Source organism: Argentina silus (genome assembly GCF_951799395.1).
Source record: "Argentina silus genome assembly, chromosome: 16".
Classification (NCBI taxonomy): domain Eukaryota; kingdom Metazoa; phylum Chordata; class Actinopteri; order Argentiniformes; family Argentinidae; genus Argentina; species Argentina silus.
This window is the reverse complement of record NC_139670.1, coordinates 14,414,492-14,427,443: the sequence shown is the minus strand read 5'-3', so window position 1 is coordinate 14,427,443 and position 12,952 is coordinate 14,414,492. Positions and strand designations below refer to the sequence as shown.

General features: G+C 43.0%; 2 protein-coding genes across 3 annotated transcripts; one reads left to right on the top strand and one right to left on the bottom strand.

The window, feature by feature from the left end:
* Positions 1 to 3,007: 3,007 nt before the first annotated feature.
* On the top strand, positions 3,008 to 7,947 carry LOC310817257 (interleukin-21 receptor). Its single transcript, XM_083687727.1, has 8 exons — positions 3,008 to 3,214; positions 3,859 to 3,982; positions 4,336 to 4,544; positions 4,640 to 4,794; positions 5,061 to 5,232; positions 5,774 to 5,879; positions 6,463 to 6,541; positions 6,898 to 7,947. Exons 1-8 carry the CDS (start codon positions 3,091 to 3,093, stop codon positions 7,378 to 7,380), a joined length of 1,452 nt encoding a protein of 483 aa, XP_083543853.1. The 5' UTR covers positions 3,008 to 3,090; the 3' UTR covers positions 7,381 to 7,947.
* Positions 7,948 to 8,131: 184 nt separating this feature from the next.
* Positions 8,132 to 12,618, bottom strand: ube2ib (ubiquitin-conjugating enzyme E2Ib). 2 transcript variants are annotated; one of them, XM_083687728.1, is made up of 7 exons: positions 12,489 to 12,618; positions 11,350 to 11,431; positions 10,957 to 11,040; positions 10,432 to 10,504; positions 10,218 to 10,327; positions 9,636 to 9,715; positions 8,132 to 9,303 (listed from the first exon to the last, which is right to left on the bottom strand). In XM_083687728.1, the coding sequence occupies exons 2-7, from the start codon at positions 11,413 to 11,415 to the stop codon at positions 9,240 to 9,242; spliced, it is 477 nt and encodes a 158-aa protein (XP_083543854.1). In that variant the 5' UTR covers positions 11,416 to 11,431; positions 12,489 to 12,618; the 3' UTR covers positions 8,132 to 9,239. The 2 variants fall into 2 exon arrangements, with proteins under 2 accessions (XP_083543854.1, XP_083543855.1); XM_083687729.1 differs by having other exon boundaries at positions 11,350 to 11,428; positions 12,489 to 12,612.
* Between the last annotated feature and the right edge of the window lie 334 nt (positions 12,619 to 12,952).

Sequence of the window (12,952 nt, the reverse complement as noted above, 5' to 3'; positions counted from 1 at the left end):
CTCATTATTTCTCCTCTTGCATAATGTCATTACTCAACATCTCAGCTACAGAGTCACTTTCAAAGCTGATAACGGGTTTTTTAGGTCTTACTACAGTATAGATTTACTACTTCCCTAAATAGTAAATAAATAGTACAGTAGTTACCACCACTGTCAGGGCGGCAGAGTCACTACCTATCTTCTGCCGTTGACAAAAGACCCATCTCTTTAGGCTACACCTGGTCTCCTCCTCCTCAGACCTCTCCACCCCCTAACACCATATTGTTCAACTTTTGATTATTTTTGTTATTTTCTTCCTTTCTCTAGCACTGTGGCTGCCGATGGCACTTGTTCTTATTGAAGGTTTTACTTGACTGATGTATAGTTGACTTACTTTAGACAAATGTACTTCTTGTAATTCGCTTTGGATAAAAGCGTCTGAAGTAGAATTTCAATTGCACTTTCACAGCTGATATGGGGTAGATGTTTTAGACCTTACTATACAACTCCTACTTACTTAAATGACCAAAAGTAATTGCCTTTTCATAAGGGGTAGACTTTTAATACCTTACTATAGGCCTATTACTACGGCTGAAATCATCTGAGAGCACTTGAGGTTCACAGACACAATAATAGGCTGCAGTAATGCACTGTGGTCGAGTCATTTGAGCACGATTAGTCTTTCTGAAGTGTCTATTCTGTTTCGGGGTGGAAACCCCAACCTAAATGAACTCACACCACGGTATGTAACATGAATAAAGATGTTGCTTCTCTAAATATAAATGTGTTTCCTGTTGTAACGCTGTTTTGTCTGGCCTGATCAACATATGCAGCTCTGAGTGACTGAACTGAGGACGTTAGTGAGTCGTCGAGCTTCCTGTGCGTTGAAACACACTTCTCCCCCAACAAATGTTTCCGTTATAACCATGTTACCCCATTTTAACTTGTGTCACCTTTAGGTCTGATATGCTGAAGGGCAAAAGTGACCCTATGATCCCAGTCTGTTGGCTGTATTGTAGAGAAAATGATCTAATTTTATCTTAACTCACCAAGAGAGGACTGATTGTTGTGCTGAGGTGGCCAATGAATGACAGGTGTAACTTACAGTAGGAAGTCCACATCCTTGTAGGAAGTACTGTAATCTTTTCTCTCCTACAGTACTCAAAGCTTCCAGTCCGATTTTTTATAGAAATGGTTTCCTTCTACAATTGATTGATTTATTCTTTTCCATATGTGACAATACCACAGTAGTAAACAAAATATTTGTTCAGTTTGTGAATCAAGTATCCTTGTTTACTCTTAGACCCAATGGCTTATTTCTCTTACGTTGGTGTGGATTCAAAACAAGTTTGTATGTTATGGCAACCTCAAATCTTACGGCACTATATGTCACATGTGGACTTAACTGATGTACAAGAATGTATTCAATGATGTTCAGATATGAAGGAGACAATTTTTCACTCACCACAGAGGAAGAGTCACGTGACCCCACAAGCTCTGTATCTGCTGCTATTTGGTATCGAATCATGGGCCACCACCACAGAACATATCACTCTCACTCTCACTCTCACTCTCACACACACACATACACACACACACACACACACACACACACACACACACACACACACACACACACACACACACACACACACTCCCCCCTCACTCTCTCTCTCCCTCGCTGTCTCTGTCTCTCTCCAGCACTCAAACCATCTCCCTCCTACCCCCCCCCCCCTCTCTCTCTCTCCTCCTCTCCCCCTCTTCCTCCCCCTCTCTCTTTCATTCAGATCTCAGATAAGTCTTCAACAACCAGTGATAGTGCTACAGCATCCTGCCTGGGTGAGTTGTTGGGCCTCCTCTAGGGTGGCAGAAACAGATACTGATCACTGACACACAGGAACACTCCCCTCGCCGCCGCTGCCATAGTAATGTTGAGATGGGTCGGCGGTTAGAGAGTGCGCGCAAGATTCTAATAACATAAGACACACCTGTAGACACATCTCTGTCATGACTTTGACGATAAAACATCATAAAGGTTCATTTTTACCCATAGACACAACTCTGTTAACGGTTAATGTTTACAACAAGTAGAATTGTATTATATCTGTTGGTTTTGTTACCAATTGCATACTTCACCATATTCTTAAGCAAGATACTGTAGAGAAATGTCATGCATTTTACATTTACATTTTTGACATTTAGCAGACGCCTTTATCCAAAGCGACTTATAACAAGTACATCTGTCTAAAGTAAGTGAATCATCTATACATCAGTCATCATAAGAAAAACAAATCTATGCTAGCAGAGTTGCTTGTCAGTTGCTGTATTGCACTCTCTAAAGTGACCCAACTAAAGTTGAAGGTCAAAATACCTGCTTGGCTTAAAATATCTTTCTTGGATATAGATGTACAATAACAAACATGACTGACAGCAGACAATCATCTGACTACTCTCTGTTATACTTTATGCCTAATCATTTGACACTGTACACCAATGTCAGTCTCAACATCTATTTAAAGATGAAGGTTGTTCCACCTACCAACCCCCCCCCCCTCACACACACACACACACACACACACACACACACACACACACACACACACACACACACACACACACTCCCTCCCCTCGAATGGAATCCACCCCAGACACCTTCTAAGCATCTCTCTCTCTCTCTCTCTAAAACACATAATCTACCTTGCCTGTCAGCTGAGGGTGATGGTTTTACTGGGTCCTCCCACTTTCACACTCAACTATATACAATAGGGGAGGCTGGTGGAGGTAGAAGACGGGCTCATTGTAATCCATGGAATGGAATGAGGTGTGTTTGTGTGTTTGATACCATTCCTCATTCCATTCCATGTGTTACAATGAGCCTGTCCTCTACCTCCTCCGATTTCTTCCTCCACCAGCCTCCACAAATGTAGGTATTAGTTGTGGTTTGCTCAGTAGAACATCATTTCAGAGAGGATTAAACAAATGTAAACATCATTTCAGACAGGACCTAATAAGTCTTAACATCATTTCAGAGAGGAACATAACACATCTAAACATAATTTCATGAAGAGGATCTCACAGAGGCAAGATAGAACAATGTGAACTATCAGTATTATGGCAGTTAATGTTTACTACAGTAGTTGTAACTCCTTAGGCGGGAGGATGAGGCTGCTCCTTACCTTTGTCCTGCTGGTGTCCCACCATGTCACCAGCCTGCACGGAAACAAGACAACAGCAGGTAAACCCATCATACTTTACCATGACTTAATGCAATTGTTTGTCATCCAATGAACAGAAGTACAGTAGGCTTACCAAATGAAATGAGCTAAAATGAGCTCTTTTTTTTCAACAATTTGAAAAGAGTGGTTAATGATACATGAGTTTGTACCATTTGGATTATGCATATTCTGCATATTCAGACCAGATCAAAAACAACATGTGACTCTAAACATATCAACAGTGAAAACCAGAAGCCTACAAGACTGAGCCTTCCTGAAGCACAGACACACACCTGTTTTAAATGCTTGGTGTTAGCTCAGTAATGATCATCACCTGTATCAGTTTGACCTTTTCAGATTCTAGAACATATGAACATATTCTAGTACTATGTTCTACTATGACCTTCTACCAGATTCTAGAACATATGTTCTAATCATCTTCATCAGTAATAGTTCTCCTGTTCTGATTACAAACGTATGTTCTATCTACCAGGCCATCAGCCAACAGCACATTTATAGATATTAATTATGAGATAGAACTTGTGAATGTGTGTGTGCGTGTGTGTGTACAGTACAGTACTGTACAGTGCAGTATTGTGTCAGTGTGTATTTCAGTGTTTGTAAAGTAAATTAGCCTTTTCTCTTATTTATGTGGGCATTCTAGGTGTGGAGTACAGGCTTGACTGTGTGAATGACTACCTGTTCACCATTACCTGCTCTCTGACCATCACACCAGAGGCTCCACACAGGCACCAGTCGTTCTGGCTAGGCGTTGAGTCATTCGATCGGTGAGGCGGCCAAAACTGACTGTTTCTGTCATGTTGCTCACAATTAATGTACTGTATCAGTCAGTGAAGGCTGGTGGGGGTAGAAATCAAAGCACAGGCTCATTGTAATGCATGGAATGGAATGAGGAATGGTATCAAACACACAGTACAGTGTTTCTCAACTCCTGGTCCTTGGACTGGCCTGGTCCTTGGGATGTTGCTGACCACTCCCTCAGGTGGTTAGCTAACACCTTGGTCGGTTCTCGAGTTTTAATAGAAGCAGTCATGAAAAAAGGGAAGGCAATTGCTTGATGGTCTCTTGGATGAAAACATATGCTTTGAGTCGTAACTTTTCCTTCCTGTTTCCCCCCCAGCATGAAGTATGTGTGTGTGTTGGTGAGAGACGGCAGTCGGTACTGCTGCTCGTTCACCACGCTACATGGATCTCCAGATGCTACGGGGGACTTCTACCCAGAAACCTTCTTTGACACAGAGAGATTCAGCATCACCCTATATCACAACAGGAGCGATGGGAACATCAGCTCTGAGCTTCTGGAGAAAGAGTATATGCCTGTAAACCATAGTGAGTGCTTACACACACACACACACACACACACACACACACACACACACACACACACACACAATTCTATCCTGAGTGTTTTTTTCTCTCTCCAGTTAAACCGAATGCACCATGCAATCTCACAGTAAGCTGGAGCTCTAATCAATACCACTTCACCTGGCTGAGTTGCTATGAGAAATACCTACCTGAGTTCTACCTGATCCCCAGCCTGAAGTACCAGCTCTGTTACCACAGAAGAGGCCAGGACAATGTAAGACTGTCACATTCTTTATATTTCATTGAGATTCACATATATAAACACAACATAAAATACCACAAATAAATGACAATTTATGAAAATATGACAAAAGAAACATCAGTTGAACCCACCACTCACAGTAGACAAAAATACACAGTACACATATCAAGAGAGAGAAAATAAAATAAAATAAAAATACTTTTTCCCCCATAGTTGGTAATGCTTGAAAACCTATTCGGCTCATAGTATTCATGTCCTCTCATCCTCTCCCTCTGAAGGTCACGGTCCAAACCACGAGGATGAACATCTCCGTGAGTACGGACCACTTCGACCCAGACACAGAGTACCTGGTCAGGGTCAGGTCCGGCCCGGGTCAGGTCCAGCTATACAAAGGGCAGTGGAGCGAGTGGGGCTCCGCTATCCTCTTGAGGACTGATGACATCACACATGGTAGGGTTCTGGTTCTGTCAAGATAAGGGAACTTGCATACCCATTTAGTCTTGAGGTCAGCACTGCTTCCAGTGGTCAACACATTACCCCTACAGGCCCATAGAAATAGATAGAAATACAAATATATATATATATAAATAAAATGTAATTCTATTCTGCCTAGTGGTGCAGTGTTGCTGCCTATGTAAGTGACATCTTGCTACATCTATAGTCCACAGCCGTTACAGACTGGGGGTCCATTCCCCACACTGCAACCCCCTATTCTTTCCATCCATCTACTCTCTTTCACTGTATTTCCTAATAGATAAACATACAAATACAAGGAACTTCACCAGACAAACATCTGTACACCAGTGGAGGCTGGTGGAGGTCAGTGGAAGTCATTCCATTTCATGCATTGCAATGAACGTCCGTCCTCCGATTTCTACCCCCACCAGCCTCCCCTGTAATAGAGATTAACGAAAGAAAATGAACTTCACCAGACAAACATATCTGGACACTATTTGACATGTTGTTCCCATGTTCTTTACTCTTCCACTAGCTACACCGCGCCCAATCCCAGACAAGTCTTTGAGCGAAGGCCAGGTCATCGTGCTCTGCGTTCTGACTCCAGTGTTGCTGCTTCTGTGCTACATCCCAGTCATAAAGTATGTTTGTTTATTATCTTTATTAAAAGACCAAAAACTATGTTTTAAGTGAGAAGTTATCAGATTGTCAAAAGCCGCAAAAGACAGGAAATTCGAAATAAGCAGCACCAACCCTAACTTTACATATGCATTAACAAGGTTTTCCAGCACACAGCTTTGACCCCTGCTATGGTGCTGTAGCTCATGAAACTGTACAAGGTGACAGCTATATGACTGGACACGGTGACCATATTTAGCATATTTAAATGACTATCAGAGCAAATGGATTGTGAGACTAATTGAGTTTAGGTATCTTTATCAACTCACCTCACACTGTACACACAACTATGACTGTACATAGTGACGACCGTGTGTAAGACTGTCACTGAGCTAATAGATAGGTGTCAATCTGTCGTACTATCTTACAGTGGAGTCTGGTAGAGGTAGAAATCACAGGACGGGTCATCGTAATGCATGGAATAGAATGCGTCCTTGATACCATTCCTCAATGAGCCCATCCTCCGATTTCTACCTCCACCACCCTCCCCTGATCTCAGATCATGCAATACTCCAGCTGTGGTAGCCAATTCCCCATGTCTTGTAGGTTGAGGGGAAAGCGGCTCATCCCAACTCCAGCACCGTACTTCCAGAGCCTCTACAGCGACTGCCAAGGGGATTTCAGGGTAGGTGGGTCCCTATTCACCCTCTATGCAGACTTGACATGACCCCTTACACAAGCACTGACGGTGGCTATATAATATATTGAGGACAAACAAATATATGTGATTGAGTTCTCTGATGGAGGGTGATGAAAACACTAATTGAATTCAAGTAGAGTCTGCATACTCACATGCTCTATGCACCAGATGAGGCTGGTGGAGGTAGAAATCTGATACCATTCATTACAATGTGCCCGTTCTCTACCTCCACAAAGCCTCCCCTGAAACGCACACACCTTTACTAACAGATAAAGACACAATACTTGAATTCAACTTCTTATTTTCTTTCTTAAAGTTGAACTAAATTACTTTGATTGTAGAGCTGGGTAGTGACCACAGGCAACAAGGACAATCTGCTCCAGACCGAGGACAACACCCTGCACATCGACAGCGTGACTGAGACCACAGCTGTCCTGGATCCAGACATCACCTCGCAGCCCCACCATCAGGTGATCCAGGAAGGCCCTGGTTACGATCTGTCTAACCCAGCCTGTGATGCATCTCTCCTGGGGTTCCCGTACGCCGTGACCCCTGGTCCTCAAGCACCACCACCAGCCCCTAGAGGCCCCTTGAAGAGCCTGTCCCTGAGCTCAGAGCCGGAGGGCACCCTGGAGGGAGACTCTGGGTGCTGGCTCTGTAGCGTTGCATCCCTGGAGAGGGAGAGCCCATGGTACAACAACGAGTACTGCACCCTGGCAGACGCTCTCATTGTTGGGACTTTCGGGAAGAACGATGAGGTGGCAGCAGGTGATAGGTTCTCAGGAAGCTCGTTCAGTGAGGTCATGTCTGATGGGGACTATTAGATGTAACACAAGGGCCTGTTGAGGCGATTGAAACGTTACAGAACGCAGTGTTAAAATAGAAATGCGCTGTGTAGAACAGGTATGAGTGTCTCGGTACATAGACGTTACAATCATGTCAGTTCTATACGTTACATTTCTATCTGCAACTTTCTGGATGTTTCACCTGACTGAACACAGCCCTGATCTCTCATTGCGCAACATTGTAATAGCACATTACTGCTCGTTACGAGCATATATCATGCAGTACTGTAAATATGCATCATTAGTCAAATATGCATAATATGCTCATTAATGTACATTATGCTTATATTTTGTTTCCTAAATGCCATGTAAATAAGATGTCCTGTAGTATGTTCAATAAACTATAACATAGCAATATGTTGAATACAGTCTCTCTAGAAATTGTGGGTGACTTAAGGCATCTCAAGTGTTAATGGAGCAAGAGGGTAGAGAATCAAAATTCAGCAGAGGCAGAAATCTAGTACGAGCTTAATGTAATGCATGGAATGAGGAACTGTATTCACGCGTTTGATATAATTTCCTCATTCCATGCATTACAACGAGTCAGTCCTCCGATTTCTACCACCACCAGCCTCGCCTGGAATGTAGTTGTAGTCTCCTAGCCTCAAGGCCTAGCATGTAAAGCTAGAATCCCAGTGAAGCAGTACAAGAGCTGTAAATACAACACAATATTACAAATACCTGCATTTGATAACCAGTATAGTTCTACCCATATAGACAATAAGTGTAAAGCTGGCTTTATAGAAACAGTTTTATTTACTCTAACACTTACATGAACAAAGCACCATATAAACAGAAGAGTCTGATACAGAAGGAGGCCTACCTGCCCTTATGAGTCCACACGGCCATTTTCTTTTTCCTTTTTTCCCAAAGCAAAACACTCCAAATAACCAAAAAATTAAAGAGACAGCCAAGGCAGCAGATTCTATCTTATTTTACAGCATGCTGAATAGAAAACCTGCATCAGGGAGTCCACAGCCCCATTCAGACATAACCCCCATCCCTTAGCACTAGAAGAGATCTGAGAGGATTGGATAGGTCTAAGCAAGGTACATTCCTTGGGTATCAGCAGGAGGTGGAATTGCCACCATCTTGTTTATACCTGTTCCATCCTGTAAGATCAAGGTTCTGTTACTAGGTCCACACTAGCATACCACTTAGAATGCTTGGCCAATACATAGGTAGTTTCATTCTTTGCAGTATATGCTAGTGTGGATTTCGTATGGCGCCCCAAGTGCCTAGGGAGACAGGGGCAAGGGGTTGATTCTGGACAGAGTCATCTAGAGATGCTAGTGAGACGACAGTATAAAAGTGCCATTCGTTACACAGCAGTTGAAATACTGACAATGAAGTAATTAGCAAATTGTACATCATTAAAATCATGGAAAATTACAAGGGGGAGATTCAAGGAATAGACCCTGTGAAAAGCGCACAACTTAAACAAACAAGACGTTCCCCTCCTCGAAAGAGGAGGACGGTGATGAAGGTGATCGGCTTATTATGAAACGATGATGAAACCGGTACCGCGCTGCTGTGTCCCTCGCACCATAAGACAAGTTATATACGGCTAAAAAGGAATTGATGCGGGTGCTGACAGCACCTAATTTCCTCCTTGTGCCACGTGTCGCCGACTGACGATTAAGAACGAAAAATAAAGGGGGTGGGTCAGAGAGCGGATGGCACAGAACGCTGCGTTGTCGTGGAGGTTTAAATACAAGTCCATAAGAGAGTTCTGATGTGAGAGGGCCACATTCAGAGAGACAGAAGGGGGAGGAGGTGGTGATCCAAGTTTGACCCATTCCTGCTGCCGTAGAGGAGCGGAGTCTTTGCCCTCGCCCTTACGACGGGGAGAACTTTTTGGCCTGTGCTCGAACTCTTTTTTCGTATTCTACTCTGTTTTGGCTGAAAACAAAAAAAAGAGAAGTTTGGTAAATGAAGTGAATAAAACCAACAGGGCAGTAATACATCCACAGTATGCCTAGTCAAAGACACACTTACATACATGAAAATCAATTACATGGTATATAGGCTATTAATTCAATTCTGTAAGGAAGAATTCTCCAAACCACCAGAGCTGGAGATGCAGCAGGGGAAGCATGACGGGCTCATTGTAATGCATGGAATAAGGAATGGCAGCAAACATGTTTGATACCATTCCCAATTCCATGCATTACAATGAGCCTGTCTTCCAATTTCTGCCTCCTCCACCCTGCTTCCACACTCGCAGGACTCACCAGTAAATTGTGTAGGCCTCTGCTTGGGCTGGATCCTGGATGTTTGGCTCATTTAGAAGTTCCTGGATTCCTAATAAGATCTGGAAGACCACAGAAGGAGGACAAGGAGTTGTTACAGTACAACTAAAGGACAATAGAGAACACACAGTTCCATCCCATACATAACTGACTTTGTAATTGATATGCGAATCATGAACCATATTGTGGTTGTAATTCTGAATGTACATTTGATTGTTTCATGTTTGTAAGCAGGGCTCCTAAGCAAAAGAGGCCTGTCTGAGTAGGACCCCCACCCTGCCTAAATAAATGTTTCATAATAAAAATAAGGTTCTGAACTCCAGTCCCAAGCCCTCCCTACTCTAGCCTGCCCAGTACTAGCACAGTGGATTCAACTCCACTAATCAAGGGCTTGCTGATTTGGCTGCATCAGGAGCTTCGGCGTTTGGTGCAAGATCTTCAGTGATATTCACATCCATTTGGTGATGTTGCCAGTCCTCCCCAGTGTATCCCAACCTGTCCCCAGTTGTGACTCCCATGCCCCCCCCCCCACCCCCAATCTAATGTTATCCAGTGTAATCTGACCTGCTTGATGGTGATGGCGGGTCTCCAGTCCTTGTCCTCCTCTAGGATGGACAGACAGACGGTGCCCGACGGATACACGTTGGGATGGAACAGAGGCGGCTCAAATTTACCTGAGGGAGAAACAGACGACAGGTTAGATGAGTAGAGAAAGCGGGAACCATTCAGATCTGTTTATTTGACCATTTTAAAAACACATCAGTGGAGGTAGACTCACATTTAGGGGGTGATGAAGGATAGTCGTCCTTGAAGAGCATCCTCAATTTGAACAGTCCTCCTTCCCAGGGAGTCTGAGGTAGCGAGGGAAGGGTTAATCATGGACCAACACAGTTTGGACTAGTTACAGACAGAGCTGCAGAGATCTACATCGTGCCTGGAGATGCATGTAACCCATCGATAATGATGGTTTACTCTGCACAGCATCTCTATATTGCAAACATCCACACAGGATTGAGAACTAAGACTAAGTTGTTTCAGAGTAACTTGCTCCATTCTTGAATGTGACGAATGAATTCGCATGTGCAAAAAAAAAGAAAAACCTGACAATTGTCTTCCCCTTCTAGCACTGTGACTGCATGTGGCACTTAATCTTCCAGAAATGTCTTGCCATGATTGTGAGGTATAGTTGTTTCCCTTACTTTAGTAAATAGCATCTAGTAAATAACTGAAATGTGCTAGATAATCTTCCCACCCGCCCTCCTCAAACAGTGGTGTTTCATGCATAGATAAATGGTCACATTACCCCTTTCTTTCCAGGAATGGCACATTCCCAGTTCATCAGGTTCATCGTTCCATCAGGGTTTTTTGTCGGTACGGCCACAAAGCCCTGAATAAACACAACAGAACAGAATAATTGACGGAGCTACAAAGTCAAGCTAAAAAAATAAGATTCAAATCTCAATTTCAAGGATCTAAGGTAGCATAGAACACTGCCCCCTACTGTCATGATGCTGAATAATAAAAGTTTCAGTTTCACCATTCACTATTGGGGCTCCATAGATTTGATATTTCCCAAAGTGCTATTGTACTAACATTATATCAAAAGTGTAACATTATATTATAGGTGCCATAACAATGTTCACCATCATCATCAATTATTACAAATAAGTGATGCTTCATGAGGACCAGTACTCACGAAAGGATGGTCTTTTCTCCATGCTTTGCGCTCCTGGGCGAGCCGACTCAATGCAATGCCTGACATGACTGTTGGACTCCTGCTGGGAGGAGGATGTCAAACGATATGATTAACATGGCGTGTATAAATACGCACTGTACTAAATATATATGTATCACTAAATATTCAATTTACACTATTCACGACTATCATACTTCTGTGCCGTAGATAACTACATATACCATACCTAGTCTACATCAGTAGACAAAAGAAAACATGCATTAACTGTGACCATTGGTGACTAGAGTTTGATGTCACCAGAGTACAACATTCACGACATCACAAACCCCTGTCCTTGAAAGATGTTCTCATGACTTTTTAGAGACCTGGGAAACCAAGGGAGTAGATTGCACTTGACTGATAATGTATTCATTTGAATAGCGAGAGCAGAGAACTGGAGACACCTGTGTCTTTCGGTGGATAATATAATCTATAGAGACAGTGGAAAGAGTGTATAGATGTCTTAAGGCACCGTAAACTATGATACGAAATTGCAAATAGCACCATATCATCCGTCTGTCTGCGCCAGATACAATAACAGCATCTGTGTAGATTCGCGCAAAACATCTCTGGTCCGCTTTCCGCCGGCAGCGGGTTAGCCAATTAGTTGCAACAATGTGACGATTATAATATTTTTCCAGCTCTGAAAATCAAACCTCTTAGTACAAGTTCTAACACAGGGAAGCTAATTTAGCCGACTGGCTAACAGGCTAACGTGCGCCAAAATGTACCTATGGCCATGTTGTTGCTCGGCAGCGGCTGGCCAGCAGAGCCTGTGAACACAGAATTGCGCACTTGTCGCTCATCTACCTACACATCTTGTTGTGGCAACGAGACTCTCATCTAAACCTCATCTAAACCTGGCGCAAATTAGTTAACATTTTGTTCATCTTTCTTTGGTTTAAAAGCGGAACCTCACTCGGGTTCGCAATATAGCACCCTTCACTGCGCAAGACAAAGAACCCCCCCCGGGTTTCCCCAAACAGGCGCACATTTACGCATCAGACAAACTAGCGAAAATGGCGCAAACTCCAGACGGATTAGATTACCTTTTATCACATAAACGTAAAAGTACAACGTCGGTGGCGACATTCTCTTACCTTTCAGTATGGCTTTAATGACTCGCGCAATTGAACAGAATGAATTAAACGAGCTTAGATCGGGATAAACCCACTGAAGTTTCCCTCCTGAAAATACACCCGTTCCTACCCAGGCTAAATAACAGGACCATTTGCATAGCCCACCTTCCAACCGCCTGACAAGAATTAGCACAAATTGGGAGAGTTCTGATGAGGTGGATGTAACATAATCAAGTGGATTAATTAAATGGCACAACTGGAAATTCACTGGTAACAATTTCGATCATCTCGGCTGCAAAGGTGCAGTTTTGTGCCTTTACAAAATACAAGTTGTTGTTGTTACCTTTATCATGATAGACTATTATTGAAGTTATTGTTCATGTGGGCAGTGATTACATACAATAATTTCTGATGAGGTCAGAATAAATGCAATAAATCAAATAAGTGCAAACAGGCAACGCTGTAGACGACTACAGATTTAAAGG